At 38.1% G+C, this 20,120-nt stretch overlaps 1 protein-coding gene across 16 annotated transcripts in view; it reads left to right on the top strand.

The window, feature by feature from the left end:
• PDLIM5 (PDZ and LIM domain 5) overlaps nt 1-11,824 on the top strand; it is a 233,879-nt gene extending 222,055 nt beyond the window's left edge. For all 16 annotated transcript variants that reach the window (XM_015471537.3, XM_005207728.5, XM_010805995.4 and 13 more), the window contains 3 exons: nt 3,533-3,653; nt 6,093-6,208; nt 8,383-11,824. In XM_015471537.3, the coding sequence (XP_015327023.1) occupies nt 3,533-3,653; nt 6,093-6,208; nt 8,383-8,472 (327 nt within the window). In that variant the 3' untranslated portion in view covers nt 8,473-11,824. The remainder of the gene's footprint in view (nt 1-3,532; nt 3,654-6,092; nt 6,209-8,382) is intronic.
• Nucleotides 11,825-20,120: the final 8,296 nt, after the last annotated feature.

Genomic DNA, 20,120 nt, shown 5'->3' with positions numbered 1-20,120 from the left:
CTCATACAAAACACCTACATACAACTCATACAAAATTTGGAAATTACATTGCTGAGTTCTAATATTCCCAATATGACAGTGTAATAATGAAGCTCTAATTCATTCCCATTGAGAGAAGAGAGTATGAAACAGCAATAGATTTTATTTTCTTGGGTTCGAAAATCACTGTGGATACTGACTGTAGTCATGAAATTGAAAGATGCTTGCCGCTTGGAAATAAAAGCTATGACAAACTTGGCAGCAAATTAAAAAGCAGAAAAAACACTTTACTGACCAAGGTCCCTATAGCCAAAGCTATGGCAATCATGTACAGATGTGAGAGTTGGAGCACAAAGAAGTCTGAGCGCCAAAGAATTGATGCTTTTGAATTGTGGTGCTGGAAAGACTCTTGAGAATTCCTTGGCCAGCAAGGAGATCAAACCAGTTAATCCTGAAGGAAATCAACCCTGAGTATTCATTGGAAGGACTGATGCTGAAGCTGAAGCTCCAATACTTTGGCCACCTAACGTGAAGAATTGACTCATTAGAAAAGACCCTGATGCTGGGAAAGGTTGAGGGCAGGAGGAGAAGAGGACAGCAGAGGATGAGATGGTTGGATGGCATCACTGACTCAACAGACATGAGTTTGAGCAAACTCCGGGAGATAGTGAAGGATAGGGAAGCCTGGTGTGCTATAGTTCATGGTGTTACAAAGAGTTGGACACAACTTATCGAATGGACAACAGCAACAAATTTTAGAATACATCTTTAAATGAGTCTAAAACTTTCAAGACACTTTAAAATTATAAATATACTATGTGAAATATTTCTGTATTATTAATTTGTACAATATGTAGAGAGGAAAACAGGAGGATAATTCAGGCTATTCCTTTTCAAATGACAATAAGTAGACTACATTAATACTGTTTTAGTATATAAAAGTGTTCTATGGATTCTAGAATAATTAATAAAACAAAATCAAGTAAGAGTTTTAGCACCAAATGAGGTTCTAAGAAATGAAATCTTCAGCTCGTTGCTTTAGACATGCACCAGAACTGTACTAAAGGGACACGTTTTCTGGATTGTGTTTTAGTTGTTTGATAGTCTTACGTTATGGTCTGCCTCTTGAGACACCTTTATGCAGGTCAGAAAGCAACAGTTAGAACTGGACATGGAACAACAGACTGGTTCCAAATAGGAAAAGGAGTACGTCAAGGCTGTATATTGTCACCCTGCTTATTTAACTTATATGCAGAGTACATCATGAGAAACGCTGGGCTAAAGGAAGCACAAGCTGGAATCAAGATTGCCGGGAGAAATAATCAATAACCTCATATATGCAGACGACACCACCCTTATGGCAGAAAGCAAAGAAGAACTAAAGAGCCTCTTGATGAAAGTGAAAAAGGAGAGTGAAAAAGTTGGGTTAAAGCTCAACATTCAGAAAACGAAGATCATGGCATCTCGTCCCATCACTTCATGGAAAATAGATGGGGAAACAGTGGCTGACTTTATTTTTCTGGGCTCCAAAATCACTGCAGATGGTGACTGCAGCCATGAAATTAAAAGACGCTTACTCCTTGGAAGGAAAGTTATGATCAACCTAGACAGCTTATTAAAAAGCAGAGACATTACTTTGACAACAAAGGTCTGTCTAGTCAAGGCTATAGTTTTTCCAGTGGTCATGTATGAATGTGAGAGTTGGACTATAAAGAAAGCTGAGCACCTAAGAATTGATGCTTTTGAACTGTGATGTTGGAGAAGAATCTTGAGAGTCCCATGGACTACAAGGAGATGAAATCAGTCAATGTGAAAGGAAATCAGTCCTGAATATTCATTGGAAGGACTGATGTTGAAGCTGAAACTCTAATACTTTGGCCACCCAATGCGAAAAACTGACTCCTTAGAGAAGACCCTGATGCTGGGAAAGATTGAAGGCAGGAGGAGAAGGGGACGACAGAGGATGAGATGGTTGGATGGCATCACTGACTTGATGGACATGAGTTTGAGCAAGTTCCAGGAGTTGGTGATGGACAGGGAAGCCTGGCATGCTGCAGTCCATGGGTTGCAAAGAGTCGCACACAACTGAGGGACTGAACTGAACTGAACCTGTTAAAGATGGGATAGTAATCTGTCTCAGAATATAAAGTTGAGTAGATGCTAGAAGCCTTGGTTATTATTTGGTTGAATGTTTCACTTGTTGTCCATGCTCATTGTGATCTCTTTGGGTCTAGATAACTGCTGTTTTTTCCCATTGTTCTTCTGTAGTGAACTGGGGCATTTTCTATGGCTAATGACTTCGCGGTATCATTTTGAGTTTTTTATTAGAAAATATTTCACACCACAGCAATTAAAAAATACAAAAATGTAAAGAATAAAATTAAAATGACCTATGTATTTATCAGTCCCAGATAGATCCTCTTAACCTGTAGGATGTGTTTTTTTCCAGTTTGCTCCTGATAAGTAATTCATTTACAGAACTGTAACCATACTTTACTTATAGCATCCCGTTTTTGTGATAATTATTATGGAAAGAGTAAGTTCCTGTATTACTAACTACTCTTCAAAAATGATTTCTAATAGCTCCATCTCTTTCTCTCAATTCAAAGAAATGATTCTTTGCAAAGCAAAATTCTCAAACTTTCTTTTACTAATTAAAATCTGGTCCAAGTCTTTGATATTTGGTATATATAACCATAGGGCTGTTGTTCACTAGAATCCATGCTCTATGGTTCAAATTTTAGACACTCATTTCAGTATGTGCTTAGTATAGTCATAGCTGATTTTCAAAATCCTAAGCATGTTAAACATGATTGGATTAAGTTGATTAAGTTGTTGCTTCCAACATGGGACAATGTATAGGTTTGTTTTAGTTTTTAAATGTTTTGCCCTTCCTTAATGACATTTTCAAGATAATATTGTGAAACCATTACAAGTTAACGTTTCCTGACACCCTTTGAGGAAAAGCAGTAGTGTAGCACGGACAAGGCAATGGCACCCCACTCCAGTACTCTTGCCTGGAAAATCCCATAGACAGAGGAGCCTGGTAGGCTTCAGTCTATGGGGTCGCTGAGGGTCCGACACGACTAAGCGACTTCACTTTCACTTTTCACTTTCATGCATTGGAGAAGGAAATGGCAACCCACTCCAGTGTGTTTGCCTGGAGAATCCCAGGGACGGGAGAGCCGGGTAGGCTGCTGTCTATGGGGTCACCCAGAGTTGGACGCGACTGAAGCGACTTAGCAGCAGCAGCAGCAGCAAACGTAGTGTAGCAAACGCTTATGAAAGACTTGCTTTTATTCACCACATTTATATGTTTAAATAACACTAATCATTCTTTAAGTTTATTGATGAAAAATGTATATTTTATATAGTGCATCAGTTTAGATGATCTGTGAGTCTGTCCTTAAATATCTCCAGTTCCTTAGATGAAAAGCTTAGGTAAAAACAAAGCACGTGTGTCTACTTTGGGGTCAATTTAAAAGGACTGTATTGGTACAGCTGGTAAAATACGTACCATCTTTCTTTACATCCAATTACCTTTCTGTAACAGGAAGTCATCAATGCTTTGAAACAAACTTGGCACGTTTCCTGTTTTGTGTGTGTGGCCTGTGGAAAGCCTATTCGTAATAATGTTTTTCACTTGGAGGACGGTGAGCCCTACTGTGAGACTGGTAAGATCTTTAAGCCCGTAGTTTCTTAAGTTGTAAGTGAAGGTAAAACCCCTATATTGCTATCAATTTGAAAGGAAATGCTAAGCAAAATAGTATAGTTTTGCTAAAGATTTGAGGAGCACTTGATGTTACTGTAAATATATAGCAAAAAGTGTATAAAATTTTTATAGACCTTGTCAAAATCAGATATTACCAATTTCATTAAGAAAAGTGCATATGTAGGCAGTTACTTAGACTATTTTTCTTGAACCTCCTATAAGTTATGGATATAAATCATATGAAATTGTATAGCTTAAAGCCTTCTTCTACACTCCACTAGTGAATTTTGAGTGATTATAAACATGAGAAGTGTCCAGCTTTTGAATAGGATATTGATACGCTCTTGAAGGCAACTGCCTTGACAGCAAATTGGAATCGTTTGTTAATTTTACTGAATGGGAAGGTAATCATGGTTTGCTCCCTTGGTGAGATTATTTTTAAGAAAACAAGCTCTAAATATTAATGCCAATCTACTGCATTTGTGCTGTTACCTAAACTCTAAACACTTCCTTTTCCTTCCCAAAGGCTGTAAGTGAGCTTTCATAGCACTTATTTATTAATGTTATTCTTACTTAGATATTACTATAACACATACATCTTTCAAAAAAATAAAATATTTTCCCCTTATTATGCCTCCACTTAGTACCACTGCATTCCCCCATGGGGTTTTATTGTTGTTCTACCTTGCAGTTCAAAGGGTGGTACTGGATGAAGGGAATATTCCACAATACTCAAGTTAAAGAAGCAGTGAGCTTCTAATTTGAGGCTGTTGACCACGACTTGACCCTTCTTTGCCCAATCTAATTAATAAATTCTAACAGTTCTATCCCCAGTGGATATTGAATTGACTCATTTCTCTCACCTCAACTGTCCCCACTAAATCCAGTTCTCTCTTACCCTTTGCCTGGGCATTATAATTGCCAGCTAAAATGGTTTATCTTCTTTCCCCCAACCCTCAGATAGCTGTAGTAATATTTTTTTGAATGTGGATCGGATTGTGGTTGATACTTCATGGCTTCCACTAGAGGGAAAACTGTATTCCCACCTGAGGCCGGCTTTGCCAACCCCGTCTCCTCCACCTGATTGTTTGGGTTCTAGAGAATGTCACTGGATTCTTAGCCATACCTGGCCCCTGTGTTGTTTCTGAACCTACTGAGATCCATCCTGCCTCAAGGCTTTTGTACTTGTCTCTTTTGACTGGAATTTTCTTTCCCAGGTTTTCTGAAATGGTTCCTCCCCCTCTTTTATTTTCAAGTCTCAGCTCAGGTATTATCTCCTCATGGAGGTCTTTCCTAACCCCTCTGTAATATAGTGTTAAACACCTCCCCCAGTTATTCTTTATTGCATCACTCCAATCACAATCTGAAGTTGTTTGCTATCATTTATTTTTAAAACATAATAAATGATGGCATCCTGATCCCAGTGAGAATATAATCCCCATGTGAAGAACAGCCGCATCTATCTTCGCCACCATTGTGCCTCTAACCAGTGCCTAGACCAGCACCCAGCACACAGTAGGACTCTATGGGTGTGTGCAGAGCAGATGGCACCAAGGAGTATTGAGGATTGCTGAGAAGGGTGCAGATGGCAGCCTACTTTCTCCTCTAGCCCAGATGGGATTAGAAGTGTCAAAGAGTGAACCATGAGTGAAAACACATAGTAAGAGTAGCTGCATAAAAGAAAATTGCCAATAAGTTCTAATTTAGTCATGATAAACATCTTGTCAAAACGGCTTTCTTCAGAAGGAAGACATTAATACTTTATAACTCCGTGTCAAGTAAGAGGTGTTCTCTGGATAAGGATTTTTAGCATGAAGTCGTAAAATGGGAAGGAAAAGATAGCAGAAGAAAAAGTGGCTAATATTGTTGTGATACAGTTCAGCTAGAAACTCAGTCACAGCATTTATTCAAGAAGGTTTCCTGTGACTTTTTTCTCTTCCTTACCAAGTAGATGTGCTGTGAAATTTGCTAATAGTGGGGTTGCGGGAAAGAAGGTTTTTTCATACGTTTTTCATGATTTATGTTCATTAGTCTTATTGTTTCTAGTTATTGGACGTTCTCTTTTATTGAAACAATCATGTCTATTGATAACTTATCAGAGAACAGTGATGTTCATATACATTTGGGCCTTAAATAAGTTGGACAGAACTGAGAAGTAACATATGGAAAAACATAATAAAGAATGTTAAGTTGTATATATAACGTTTTCCAAGGGTAAACTGAAATAAACTACACCTAATGCTTAGGTCAGGTGTTATGCCATCTGAAAATTTTTCTGTTACTAGTAACTGTATCTTTATCATCTCATTTAATTCTCATTTTGTTGCTGTTCTCTGAAAGCTCTCATTCTACATCTTTGTCATGTTTCAATTACCTCTGCCCCACCCCTGCCCCAATACAGATTATTATGCCCTCTTTGGTACTATATGCCGTGGATGTGAATTTCCCATAGAAGCTGGCGACATGTTCCTGGAAGCTCTGGGCTATACCTGGCATGACACTTGTTTTGTATGCTCAGTAAGTAAACTCCTGTTTCCCATTCAGAGGAGCACAGTATGGCCAGTTCTAGCCTGAGCACTAAATGGAAATAACAGTTTTTATATCTATCAGTCCCTCAAACCTAGAAATGTTTTACAGTGGTTTGGAAAGTCAAGTTCATTAAAATTTTTTGTACTTTTCAAAATTGTTTGGCACAGAATAAGATGCTTACGCCTTTAGAGAAACAGTCTTAATACATTTTTGTTTATAAGGAGAAGATATGAATTTCTTAAAAACAGTAAGATTCTGTTACGTTTTTTAAACTATGTTTTATTGGAGTGTCTTTAGTAATTTATGAAAACAGGTAGTTCTTAAAATAGAGGTAAACTTTTATAAATATCTGTTATTGACTCAATACTGGAAGTAAACTATATGTTGATCCATCTCCTTCCTTAGCAATAGTCTATGAATATTCTTTTCTTTTTGAGACTAAAATAAACTTGTAGTAATATATTTACCTGTCTCATTTCATATTATAGTATTTTTGGTTTTATTGTTATTGATGAAGATTGATTCAGAGTTAACTTTAACCTCAGATATGTATTTTTTAAATTTAGAAGTAAATATTTAATAAAGGTACTCTATTCAGATGGTTGATTTTTAAAAATTATATTTAATATTTTTAATAGTTTTTAATAACATTGTATGAAGGGGGAAATGACTAGTTAATTGAAGTCACATAATTTCCCTAAACGTTACTATTGAACCCTGTCTTGTTTACTTCATCCATCTCTTAGATGTCATAAAATCTGTAAAAAGCAGCAATTTTAGCAGATGTGCCTCCTCCTGTCCTCTGGCCGATCTGCTCAGGAGCATTGTTGTTGTTGTTTTTAGTTGCTCAGTCATGTCTGACTCTTTGCAACCCCATGGACTGTAACCTGCCAGGCTCCTTTGTCCAAGGGATTTTCCAGGCAAAAATACTGGAGTGGGTTGCCATTTCCTTCTCCAGGGGGTATTTCAGATTCAGGGACCAAACTCGCATCTCCTGCATTAGCAGGCGGATTCTTTACCACCAAGCCACCTGGAAACCCACTCTGCTACTGCTAAGTCACTTCAGTCGTGTCCGACTCTGTGCGACCCCATAGACGGCAGCCCACCAGACTCCCCCGCCCCTGGGATTCTCCAGGCAAGAACACTGGAGTGGGTTGCCATTTCCTTCTCCAATGCATGAAAGTGAAAAGTCAAAGTGAAGTCACTCAGTTGTGTCCAACTCTTAGCAACCCCATGGACTGCAGCCTACCAGGCTCCTCCGTCCATGGGATTTTCCAGGCAAGAGAACTGGAGTGGGGTGCCATTGCCTTCTCCGGGAAGCCCACTCAGGAGCATTAAAATTAGCAAAGACAGTGGGAAAGATAAGAAGACATAAATGTGAATAGCTAACTGACAGTATAACATCCAGGATGCAGCCAGATGTGGACTACAGTTTGCTTAATAAGAAACAAACAAGAAAAGAGACATAGAAATGAATTAAAAAGAACTCTCAGGTATTCTCTGGTGGCTCAGACAGTAAAGAATCTGCCTGCAATGCAGGAGACCTGGGTTCGATCTCTGGGTTGGGAAAGTGCCCTGGAGAAGGAAATGGAAACCCACTCCAGTATTCTTGCCTGAAGAAACCCCATGGAAGAGGAGCCTGGCGGGCTACAATCCATGGGCCTGGCGGGCTACAGTCCATGGGGTTGCAAAGAATCAGACATGATTGAAGTGACAAAGCATAGCACACTCGGGTTTTCTGTGCCTGTATATTTAGGGACCTAGGAATGTGTGTCAAAACACCTGTGTTGGATTTTTTGGGTTTGTTTTTCTTAATGCCTTAGGTCTCTACAACAGGAGGCAGGTTTAAAACATTGATAAGAATTTGAGAATAGAAATTACATTTAACGTGACCACTTTATGTGTTAATTTTTTCACTATGGCCAAATATTCATTCCCAATTAAGAAAAATAATGATCAATAAGTTTAAATAAACTAAAATGCATTCCAGAGAAAAGTCATTCTTCATTGCTTCTGAAAGATGACATGGAATGTTACAGTAATCGTGAAATGTTAGAAGGTCTGATACAACCAACTGAAGTGTTTTGTCATACTATCATTTCCCCTTTTTAGGCATACTTGATAAGATAATGACATTCTCTCAAATAATGCTTCTTTTTCAGGTGTGTTGTGAAAGTTTGGAAGGTCAGACCTTTTTCTCTAAGAAGGACAAGCCACTTTGCAAGAAACATGCTCATTCTGTGAATTTTTAAAAGTCAACTGTCCAGGGGAAGAGAAGAAATTTGAAGAGAAAGAGGAGAATTTAAATTACCAATTAAATTTTAGATTTAATATTTATATGAAGTTTTGAAAAATAATAGTGGCCCTCAGGGGATAAATTCCAAGCTTTGAAAACCAAGTCTATGAGGAAATATTTGGCTTCATAAAGTAAAGAAACAGTTTGGTGTTTATTATTATTTTTTTCCCTGTATTTTCTGCCCATAAAGTAACTTTTATAAAAATCAATTTCCTGGTTGACTATTAAATACATCTTAGAATAAATTAGTGAAGAATTAAATTTTAGAATAAAAACCTTCAACTTCTATGCTAAAATAACTAAACTTTCCTTGTTAGGCAGTTTTGAGTAAATCTATAAAAAGACAATGAAATGCCTTACACTTAAATGAAATATTGTGTTTTTCTTAAAAAAAAAATAGCATTTATCTTTAAAACAGTAAATAGGAGTTTAAACAGAGAAGTTTATCAGTAGTAGGTGTCAGGTTTTTTTAAACTGTATACCTTTTTTTGTCTTTACAGTTCATGATTCCAATAGGAAAGGCCAATGAGATTTTGATCAAAACATGTCTTGCCAATAGGAGGTGTTATATTTTTGTCTGGTTTCCCTCCACCCCAAAAAAGCCACCACATAGCTTATAAATTTCAGTTTTTTGCCTTTTATTAGAATATGACCATTTTCTATTAATTGTGTATGTTTCACCACCTATGTCAGTCAAACTATTTTTTTTCCCTTCCCTTATGCTGAGGTAAAGAACTTGTTGAATAACTTTGGACTCTGAAAGTTGTCCCTTTCTTTAAAGAGAATAAATAGAAAAGAATGTGGTTGGGAGCGATGGTGAATCACAAGATTGGATCAGAAATTTTTTAAAATTCCCCCTTTTTAGACAGTGAGTCAATTTGATCAGTTCGCTTTATACTATTGACTGATGAAGGTTTGAAAGTTCTCTTTGCAGAATAATTTTTTTGTTGTTGTTCAGTTCTACATTAGAAAAATATTGGTTTGGGAATATGATAAAAATTTAGATTTTTTTTTTTCTTTTGGTAGTTCTTTCTCAATAATAAATGAACCACTTCTAAAAGTAATCATGAAGTTTGGGAAGCTTTTGTTCACAGAGGTTTGATAGTATAGAGAGGAACATGATTAATTACTCAGACCAGCCTGTTCTTTGTTTTCTTCATTTTAGGGAAAAAAATTATGTAGATACCATGTGAAGACAGAAATAATTGTGGTAAGATCGTGAATCCTGTTGATATTTGCCCAGTGAGAAAAGAGATTATGGCATTTGATAGTTTTTTTGTTTGTTTCCAGAATGGACAAAAGCCCATGATCACACTAAGTTATCACTTGGATTTGTTTGGGGAAGGGTGCTTTTATAGTTGAGACTGAGCCCCACCCCCTGCCTGACTCATCCATCACTTGAGACTTCGCTTCCATTGTGTGCGTGTTTGTTAGAGAGCAGGGTGTTAGGCTACAATATTTGTTTAACCTCCCTAAGAACTGTTCAAGGTATCTGTCCTGAAAGCTGCCAATTCATGGTCTAGCAGACTTACATTATATGCAGATAGTAATTAACTGGGAATAAAAAGAATGAGAAGTATGACACAGAGTAGCAAACTGAATGCTTCACCAACGGCAACCCAGAACTGTCCCCTTCCCCTGCATCTTGTAGGGACGCAGGGAGCTTTTTCTGTTGTGTTTTAAAAGCTGGAACTGAATCGTGCCATATTTCCAATTGCTGCTGAAACCACCCATAGAAGACACGCTGCATTGTCATGTATCTTAATGTCAGTCCTTGGCTTTACATGACATAAAATAAGGTGATGGTTTTGTTTTAGTGTGGTAGAGATTTTTTTGTTGTTTTTTAGTTTTGCTTCTACATAGTAAAGAGTCTGCCTGCAGTGCAGGAGACTTGCATCCCTAGACTCAGATCCAGAAGATCCCCTGGAGAAGGAAATGGCAACCCACTCCTGTATTCTTCCCTGGAAAACCTCATGGACAAAGGGGCCTGGCAGGCTACAGCCCATGAGGTTGCTAAGAGTCGGACATGACTGAGCGACTTCACTTTACAGATTATATGCCCAGATATTTGATAAGTCAGCAGCATTGGAATGGCATTTGGGTATTTTGTTCAAAGAATTTTATTTGATCTGGATTTCTTATAAAGTTATATTAAGGATTTTGTTTTTAATTACACTTTGCTTTCTGCATATTATTCATGGAGCATAATGTTGCATTTCTCTAAATTTTATCCCTAAAAGAATAATGTCACTTCCTAACATGATTTTGTCTATGGCTTTGTCCTGTCTTTTGTCCTTTGCTTCTATGGCAAAGCCTTCTTCTGTCTATTTTTAAAACAGTTAATCCTGTGAAATAAGTACTGACTATAACCCAGAAGAATCTCTGTATTTTATAGTGGGGAATGCCATATTTAATACACCAGCATTAATCTTTTAATAACTGGCAGAGCACTTTATTCTTTTGGTGAGCTCCCAGAATATTTATTTTTCTGATTATAAATATTCCATGTCAGTAGCATTTTTGAATTGTTACCTCCTTATTGTAGAGCATTACTTTTAATCTCTCTCGATGTATATTTTGGAATGTTATGCTTAGAATAATACAGATTAAAATCACAGTATATGATTCTAAAACATCCCCTACTTGGTTCCCCAGTTTCTAAATGTTCAGCATGTCTACAAGGACAAAATGTTGCTCACTGAAGAAGCTGTCTAAAAATAATGCCCTCTACATGTGCTTGTCGCATTCGTATTTCCTATTGATTCACGTTATAGTTAGCAACTAAAATTAAAACCTGATCATTCGTCACTGTGCAAAAGACAAGCAGAAATTAGAGTTTAAATCTTCAAAACAGCATTATGTTTAAAAATGATTATAACAAAAACAGTATCCGTGGTACCGTTTTCAAGGACTGTTACTATAGAAAATACTCTTCCCTGTTCAAGTGTGAATCTAGAGTTATGTTAACATTTTGGTGATATTTGGGGTTTAGTTATTGCTATTGAAAGGAGAGGCTTTTCAGACATAAGGGAAGGGAAAACACACTGATTTTACACAATTTGATGTGTCTTCAGTTTGTCCTCCTTCAACCCCCAGATGTTTTAAGGTTATGGGTTTGGATTCTCAATATATCATTTACCGTATGCATTAGTCTCTACCTTCTGTTTCTGTGCATTTTTCAGTTTGTATATGTCCATGCTATTTTGCTTTTGGATACATTTTCTAATTAAAAACCACATGAGAAATATAATCAGTATATAAACCTTAATGTGCACATAATAAATAAATGGCTGCAGTGATACAAACAAGTTCTCTTGGTTTTTCTTTTTGGGGGACAAGAGGTTTCTATTAAGTCATCAAGGGAAAAAATAATGTTCATGGGATAGGCTGATTCTCAGGAGAATCCCTCCTTTATGGTATTTGCCTATCAGAATGTCCCGGAAACATAATATATTTGAAAATATTGTCACAATTATTTTATTTTAATCCATATTTATGCTTTGCATGTAGCATGTACACAATAAATGGTATGAATAGATAAGTAAACTCTATTGTCTTTCTTTTAAAAAATACTTACTGTTGGGACTTCCTTGGTGGTCCAGTGGTTAAGAACTCGCCTTGTAATGCAGGAGACATGGGTTTACTCCCTGGTTGGGGAACTAAAATCCCACAAGCCGAGCAACTAAGCCTGCAAACAACAACAACTGAGCCCACACACTTTGGAGTCCATGTGCCACAACTGGAGAGCCCACATGCTGCAACCACCAGAGCCCGTGTGACACAAGTAGGTCCCCGTGCCACAACTGCTGAGGCCCACACACTCTGTAGTCCTCGTGCCACAACTAGAGAGTCCACGCCCCGCAACAAAGGATGGCACATAATGCAACAGAGATCCCACATGCTGCAACGAGGACCCGACACAGCCAAGTAATTTTTAAAAGTTTTAAATTTATTGTTGAGGTAATTTATTGGAATAACCTGTCATATCAAACATTATACTGTGTCATATATTCAAACAACATCAGTCATCTGCATTTTCATGTCTTTCATTGGCCAGGGTACATTACTTCATTCTTAACTCATCCTGATCTCATTAACTAACTTTTCTGTAACTAGGTCGGCTTACCTATTCCTTGTTTGTTTATTGCTTTAAGATTTTTTTCCAACTGTATAAAGTTGAGAGGAATGTTTCTATTGCAGGCTATATATTGGAAATAAAAGACAAATTCAAGTCTATTTGCTCACAGTATATTAAACTGCAGAAGCCAAACTTATAAGGGCATCAAGTCTGCATGTGACATTTTAATAGCTGCTGTTTGGTTTCTATCAGTCACGTCATTGCACATTAAAATACACCGACAAAATAAGAGATCTGTCATTCCTTCGTTAAGAAACAGTAATCCAGTACAAGATTTATAGGCTTAAGACTCAACAGTGTGTGTTCACAATAAATCCCCATTCAGTGCTCAAATCAGAACAAGCCTCCCTGTCGTTCCGTGTTTTCTGCTCAAAATGTCCCCCATATAAGATTATCAAAGGTTTTCTTACAGAACTACATATAAAATCTTTTTTTGCCAGAAAAGCTTAATTTAGGTTGGCGGTTTCCCTTTTTGAGTCCTCTCAGACAAGATCTTGGTTATATCAGAAACACATAGGACCTGATGTATTATTAGTGGGCCTGGTGTTAATTAGGGAGAATTACCAGAAATAGTTTGCTTCATGGGAATTTATTACAGAATCACACTTGACTGATGGCAGAATAGGAGTTGGTGAGAGAGAGCAGCTCCCACTCATAACCACTAATTAATAAGGTGCCAAAATTCTGCAGAGGAGGTTTCATCCCCGGTGTGGGAGCCTCAGAAGGAAAATGGTTCCTTTGCAGCATTTAAAATTTTAAAGAGGAAAGGGACCAGGACACAGGGCTACCCCACAGAAATCCCAAGACTGATACAGTTTGTGTTGTGTTTATGAATGAGAGCATTTAACTCAGGAAGCACCAAATCCAAAAGTTTGTGAAAGAGCACCTTTCCCTCCCAAAGTCAAAAGTAGTGTATGTTAATCATTCTAAGGAGATATGGACAGTGTTTTTAATGTGGCGAGTGTCTGATTGGCTTGGCTGCTCATTTTATGAAGAACAGAATTTAGAGCCAACTATTTGTCTGTAGTAGTGTATCACTGAACTTCTTAGTCCATGATTTAGAAGCTGACTGAGTAGGTGGCAAGATTGTATCAATGATTAATAAGAAAGATTGGCTTCCACACCTTAAACGCAAAGTTGGGGGAAAGTAAGGTGTGTTTAGTGATTGGCACTAGTGGCAAAACACTGGGGCGGCCCTTATTAAATGAAGGTTTGCCAAGAAGGAATTTTTTTCCTGTGTCTGTAACTGTTAATCATATATAATAAAGCTCGGAACGTTTGCTTAATGTAAAAGAAGAAAACATTTCCATGTGAGAAAAGCACAGATCACCGACCTCAGGGAGAAAAATAACACAGTTGAGAATTCCCAGAGTATAATTTGTCAATTTCTCTTCAGCTCCCAAAGAAAATGACTTCTGTGCCAGCTCCATGAATTGACTGACATGTTCTCTAATGCATCCATGTTTCAAAGGACAAAGTTTTCTGTTTAATAACTGGGTTCCAAATTAGGTTTTCATCTTTGTGTTCTAAATTGTCACATTTGTGCTCTAGTTCCAATATACTTAAGTTTGTTTTTATTTTTCTCTCTTTTTTTTTGTTTCTTTTGCTTGTAAAGGATACAACTGGTGCTGTAGTTGAGTAGACACACTTGCTCAAAAATAGCGTTGTTTGTTTAAGGTATTTTAGTAGACTGTAGTAATCTTTAGAGGTGTCTTGACTTTTTTCCCCCTAGTGTATCACTGATATATCGAATTGTTCCCTTGGTAAGTAGGAAAGTAAACTAATTCCAATGACTTTTTCTACCAATATTAATTTTTGTGTTTTGAAATGAAAAGCAGAAGAATCCATGGTGTTTTTTCAAGTATGAAATTTGAAATATAAGTTAAATTAATTCTGGCTTTATCAACTGAAACTTGCCATTTATTCTGCTCTGTTAAATTATTGTGCTACTGTTCGATAATTTTTCCAGTACTATTATAAATACTTCAAATAAAAATGAACTTAATGAAAAAGATGAGAGGCACTGAAGTGAACCCAATACTTATGCCTGAAAAGATACAAATCAACAATGTGAATCTATTATAGTTTTCTTATGCCCGAATCAGAGAGTCGTAGATGATCTTTAACAATGTATCAACATAATATAGATGTTCAGAGTATAAATTAGATTTGGAGGGAGGAATATATTTGATTACTTCTGGTGGATCAGACTGGGTCCCTTCAGGAGACAAACACTACACAGTAACTTCGGAGAAGTTTAATGCAAGGAATTATTAAGGTATGAAAGGAAAATAATTGAAAATATAAAGAGAACTCTAAAGGGTAACCTAGGACTGAGAGAGAGGCCCCAAGGAAGGAAAACGTTAAAAGAAGGCCCCCGTTCCATGGCTGGAAGTCAGACCTTGTTGAAGAAAGTGTGGCTGCAGCCCACAATAGCAGAGAAGTTCTCTGGGCCAGAGCTGGTCATCAGTTGCCCAGAACTAGGAATCAACCCTCTGAATACAGAAGGCAAGACTGGTAGGGCAGTGTAAAAGGGTGTTTGAGTCCTGCCGTGGGTGCAAGGCCTGAAATACATGGAGGGGGCTGTGGCAAGGTGGTCACTAGGGTCTGGCCAGGGAGATCACTGAGGGTGCTGTGGATGCACAGCTGGGCAGAGTCCAGCAGATGTCCCTCCACACACTAACCATGAACGGACCCTGCAGCTGGAGTAAGACAAACCAAAATGCAGCTCCTGAAACCAGAAAAGAAGCCCCCTGACTTCTGCAGTATTCCTTCAGTTTCCTTAGCTGACAAAGCTTCACGCCATGCTCACTGGAAAGGAGAAATGTTTGAAGAGTCCATGCGCTATCATGGAGCAAGTACTGAAGGGTAAATTTGGAACTAAAAATCAATAAACTGATAATTGGCATATATGAAGTGAAGTGAAGTTGCTCAGTTGTGTCTGACTCTTTGCAATCCCGTGGACTGTAGCCTACCAGGCTCCTCCGTCCATGGGATTCTCCAGGCAAGAATACTGGAGTGGGTTGCCATTTCCTTCTCCAGGGGATCTTCCTGACCCAGGATTCGAACCCGGGTCTCCTACATCGCAGGCAGACACTTTAACCTCTGAGCCACCAGGGAAGCAGGAGCAGGCTGTGGCCCACATCATCAACTCCTTATTGCCAAATTTAGACTTAAATTGAAGAAAGTAGGGAAAACCACTAGACCATTCAGGTATGATCTAATCAAATCCCTTATGATTATACAGTGGAAGTGACAAATAGATTCAAGGGATGAGATCTGATAGACAGAGTGCCTGAAGAACTATGGACAGAGGTTCATGTCATTGTACAGGAGGCAGGGATCAAGACCATCCCCAAGAAAAAGAACTGCAAAAAGGAAAAATGGTTGAAACTTCCATTATCCTATTCATCGAATGCCTATTCTCGATGAATCAGAAAGTAGAACAAGAGATTCTAACTTCTTTATTGTCAAAATCCTCTGATAATTACTATACCATCAGTTTGCAAAGTAAACATATTGGCACTGACTTTTTTTTTTCAAGAGCTGCCATCTAAGTATGCAGTGCAACTGAACAGCTCTGAATATTTCAGAGATTTAGTTGGCACACCAGAGTTGGACACTGAGCAACTGAGCATGCATATCCTAAGATATAACCAAAAGTTTTTTAATGAATTTATTTTATTATACTAATACTTGCCTGTGGTTTAAACAAGTAAAACATTCTTAATTTAAGGTTTGTGTTCATTAGAATTTCAGTTAATAGAAGTTTTCCTGTATAAACCTAAACCCCTATCAAATATTAACAGAAAAGGTTGATTGTTTTCATATTAGTAATAGAAAGCAAAGAAATTAATATTTTCCTCTTCACAATAAACCATGAAAGGTCAAGCCCAGTGGATCTATAATAACTTCTATTTATTTGTATAGTCATTGTAACTTGTATGGTATATTATCCCTTACATGAGGGTACACATACTCTCGAAGTTTCTAATAATTGGGGAAACTGAGAATCAAGTATTTTTAACTTGCATATTAGAGATGAGAAAAAGAAAACTCAGAAATGATTCTCTAACAACATAGACTAAGACATTTTTAAAGATTAGGGAGAAAATTTATTATTTCATCCACATTCCTTTAGAGTTCCTCTTACTAACAAGGAGAATGCCGATATATTCCATTGGTAAGGACAGTTTTAGGAATTACTTAATTTTGATAGAATGTGTAAAACTTAAAAGCCATATCCATCTGACTTATACAGTTGCCTGCCACACAGATGTCAATATTTGGGAGGTTTGCAATTGGACCATCTGTTCTTCAAGGGTATCTGTGATGCAGTAGCCCCCTCTGCAATGCACCGTTTGCTGTTCTGTGTGCTGCTTCATTTCAGAGAAGCACAGGAATAATGAGGGTAAATTATGTTAGTATGAAGTGGAGGAAACACCCAGTGTGATACCAAACAAATCAGAAGGCTATAGGAAATGCAATTTCCATTACTTTCACACTCAGAGCTCAATAATAACTTATTTTTAACATCTTGGGAAACAGGTCAGAGTGGTTGACACCCAGTTCATTGTTACCTTTGCGGTGTGATGAAGTTAGTTCCAGGCCAAGAGTAAAGAATGGAATGTGATAAAGGTGAGAACTTGGTGAGAAACTGCATATACATCCAATTATGCCGACAAAGTTACCTAAGATTCTCATTTGAAATAAAATCTCTCTGCTATGTGGTAATGGCAGGCACCACTGCTAAGTCCACTGAAGCATAGCTGGAAAATCCAGCTGCCCTCACATCTGTTTTGCATGACCTTTCAATCATCAGCAAATACTTCTGCCTCTAGGAATGGAGGACTGGGTAGGATATGGCTATGTGACTCTCTAAGCTACCACTATGGAAAGCATATTGAAACAAAATTCACGCATGCCATGTACTGTGCCCAGAAATTAGAGGCTTGTCTGGATGGTGTTAAGGTTTTGACCTATCTAGAGTGTTCACACCTGCTTCTTACATTCATGCTGTTAATCCTTTGTTCACAAAATGAGACATATTATGAAATATGTGAATGGACTTCTCTGGCTGAAGTCTTAAATGTTTAGGCTCTTAAACTGGTTCAGACTAAAATAACATTCATGAAATAGTGTCTTTTAGACGTCTAATGATTATTATATGCAGAAGGCTGTGTGATTTGACTTAACTCTCTGCTTCCATGAGAGCCCTGACTTGATTACAGTACTTGAGTTCTTGGTAATAACAAAATGTTCTGAAAAGAAGGGGGAAAAAAAATGACGAAAGAATCCCTTGAAAGGATTGTCATGAAGTTTACTCTTAAACTAATAAATTTCATTCTCACACTAATTTGATGAGAAGCCAGTAGTGGAATAGGGGCAAGAACACAGTTTGGTTTATATCAAGACCAACTTTAGCTGTTGTCAAAGAGAAGCAGTTATACTGAACACAGTAGTTATCCATAAATATTTGAATTGAGCATTTAAAGAGAAGGAACTTTGTTTAGGAGGAATATTGTAGGTGCTGGAGGAATATTGTAGGTGCTGGCATTTGATAAGTCTCTCTGAGCTGAATTTTGATTACCCCAGGCTGAACTTAGGGCTTCCCTGGTGGCTTAGATGGTAAAGAATCCACCTGCAATGTGAGAGATCTGGGTTTGATTCCTGGGTCAGGATGATCCCCCGAAGGAGGGCATGGCAACCCACTCCAGTGTTCTTGCCTGGAGAATCCCATGGACAGAGGAGCCTGGTTAGCTCTAGTCCAAGGGTCGCAAAGAGTCAGACAATACTGAACGACTAAATACAGAACAGATTGAACTTATTTGTAGGATTGCCAGAGGCAGACTAATAATTTGGATAAATCAACAGTATTGCTTTTTAAACTTTTATCCAATATTTATGTGGTGGGAAGGTTGAGTATTTTGTTCAGGGAGAAGAGTAGGTCCAGGATCCCTAGAGATCAACCTTCTAGGATGCTCTGATCCACTTAACTCTGCCCCACACTTGCCCACCCTGCTCAGCAAAGCAGCCTTCAGCCAGGACTAGCTGGTGTTGTTCCAGAGTCTCTCTAAAGAGTCAGTCCCTGACGCTGTGCTACTTATTAAAGTATCTCATTCAACCCCATGAAGTTCTCTCCCCTAAAATCACCTCCCAAAATCACAGTCTTCTCCCCCTCACAGTGTTTCCAGTGATGTTCATAGCTTCTCATGGATGGGCACTCTGGACAACTGGCCAGCAGACCAACTTCTTAAACTGGTGTTCCCTCCACTGAGGAATCACTGATCTTGGAAAAGCTACAGAATTGGGTTGAGTCTATAAGACAAGAGTGAAAAAGTTGGCTTAAAGCTCAACATTCAGAAAACGAAGATCATGGCATCTGGTCCCATCACTTCATGGCAAATAGATGGGGAAACAGTGGAAACAGTGTCAGACTTTGTTTTTTGGGGCTCCAAAATCACTGCAGATGGTGATTGCAGCCATGAAGTTAAAAGATGCTTACTCCTTGGAAGGAAAGTTATGACCAACCTAGATAGCATATTCAAAAGCATTGCCAACAAAGGTCTGTCTAGTCAAGGCTATGGTTTTTCCAGTGGTCATGTATGAATGTGAGAGTTGGACTGTGAAGAAAGCTGAGCGCCGAAGAATTGATGCTTTTGAACTGTGGTGTTGGAGAAGACTCCCCTTGGACTGCAAGGATATCCAACCAGTCCATTCTAAAGGAGATCAGTCCTGGGTGTTCTTTGGAAGGAATGATGCTAAAGCTGAAACTCCAGTACTTTGGCCACCTCATGCGAAGAGTTGACTCATTGGAAAAGTCTCTGATGCTGGGAGGGATTGGGGGCAGGAGGAGAAGGGGATGACAGAGGATGAGATTGTTGGATGGCATCGCCGACTTGATGGATGTGAGTTTGAGTGAACTCCGGGAGTTGGTGATGGACACGGGGGCCTGACGTGCTGCAGTTCATGGGGTCCCAAAGATCGGACACGACTGAGCGACTGAAATGAACTGAACTGAACTGATGCTTTATTTTTTCCCCACTAGTGTGTCCTACCTCTTGGAGAATGATTATTCTCCAATGTCTTGGAGAGTTGTTGAAACACATATGGGATAGTACATGTGAACATACTAGAGCTACAATCCAGTCTTTTTTTTGAGGAGACAATAAGCGATATTACTCAAAATACAAATTCACATTTCTAGTCATTTTTCCAGAAAATGAGATGTATTTTGTAATATCTGGATGGACCACTATAGCTTAAATCTCAGCTGTTCTCAAATAGGTTTGAAATTTGCCATCAACTGTCTCAGAGACTCACAATGCACATTGAAAAATCTTGCTGTGAAAAAGAAAAATAATAGTTTAAACTATGTTTTACTTAAATATATTTGACCATGAACCCTTTTACTTAAAAAAACTTTTAGGTATCCTACATAATACAATTTGGGAAATACTGGCTCA

Source organism: Bos taurus, chromosome 6 (assembly GCF_002263795.3).
Source record: "Bos taurus isolate L1 Dominette 01449 registration number 42190680 breed Hereford chromosome 6, ARS-UCD2.0, whole genome shotgun sequence".
NCBI classification, from domain to species: domain Eukaryota; kingdom Metazoa; phylum Chordata; class Mammalia; order Artiodactyla; family Bovidae; genus Bos; species Bos taurus.
Note: the sequence above shows the minus strand (reverse complement) of the source record. Positions and strands in the feature narration are given on the sequence as shown.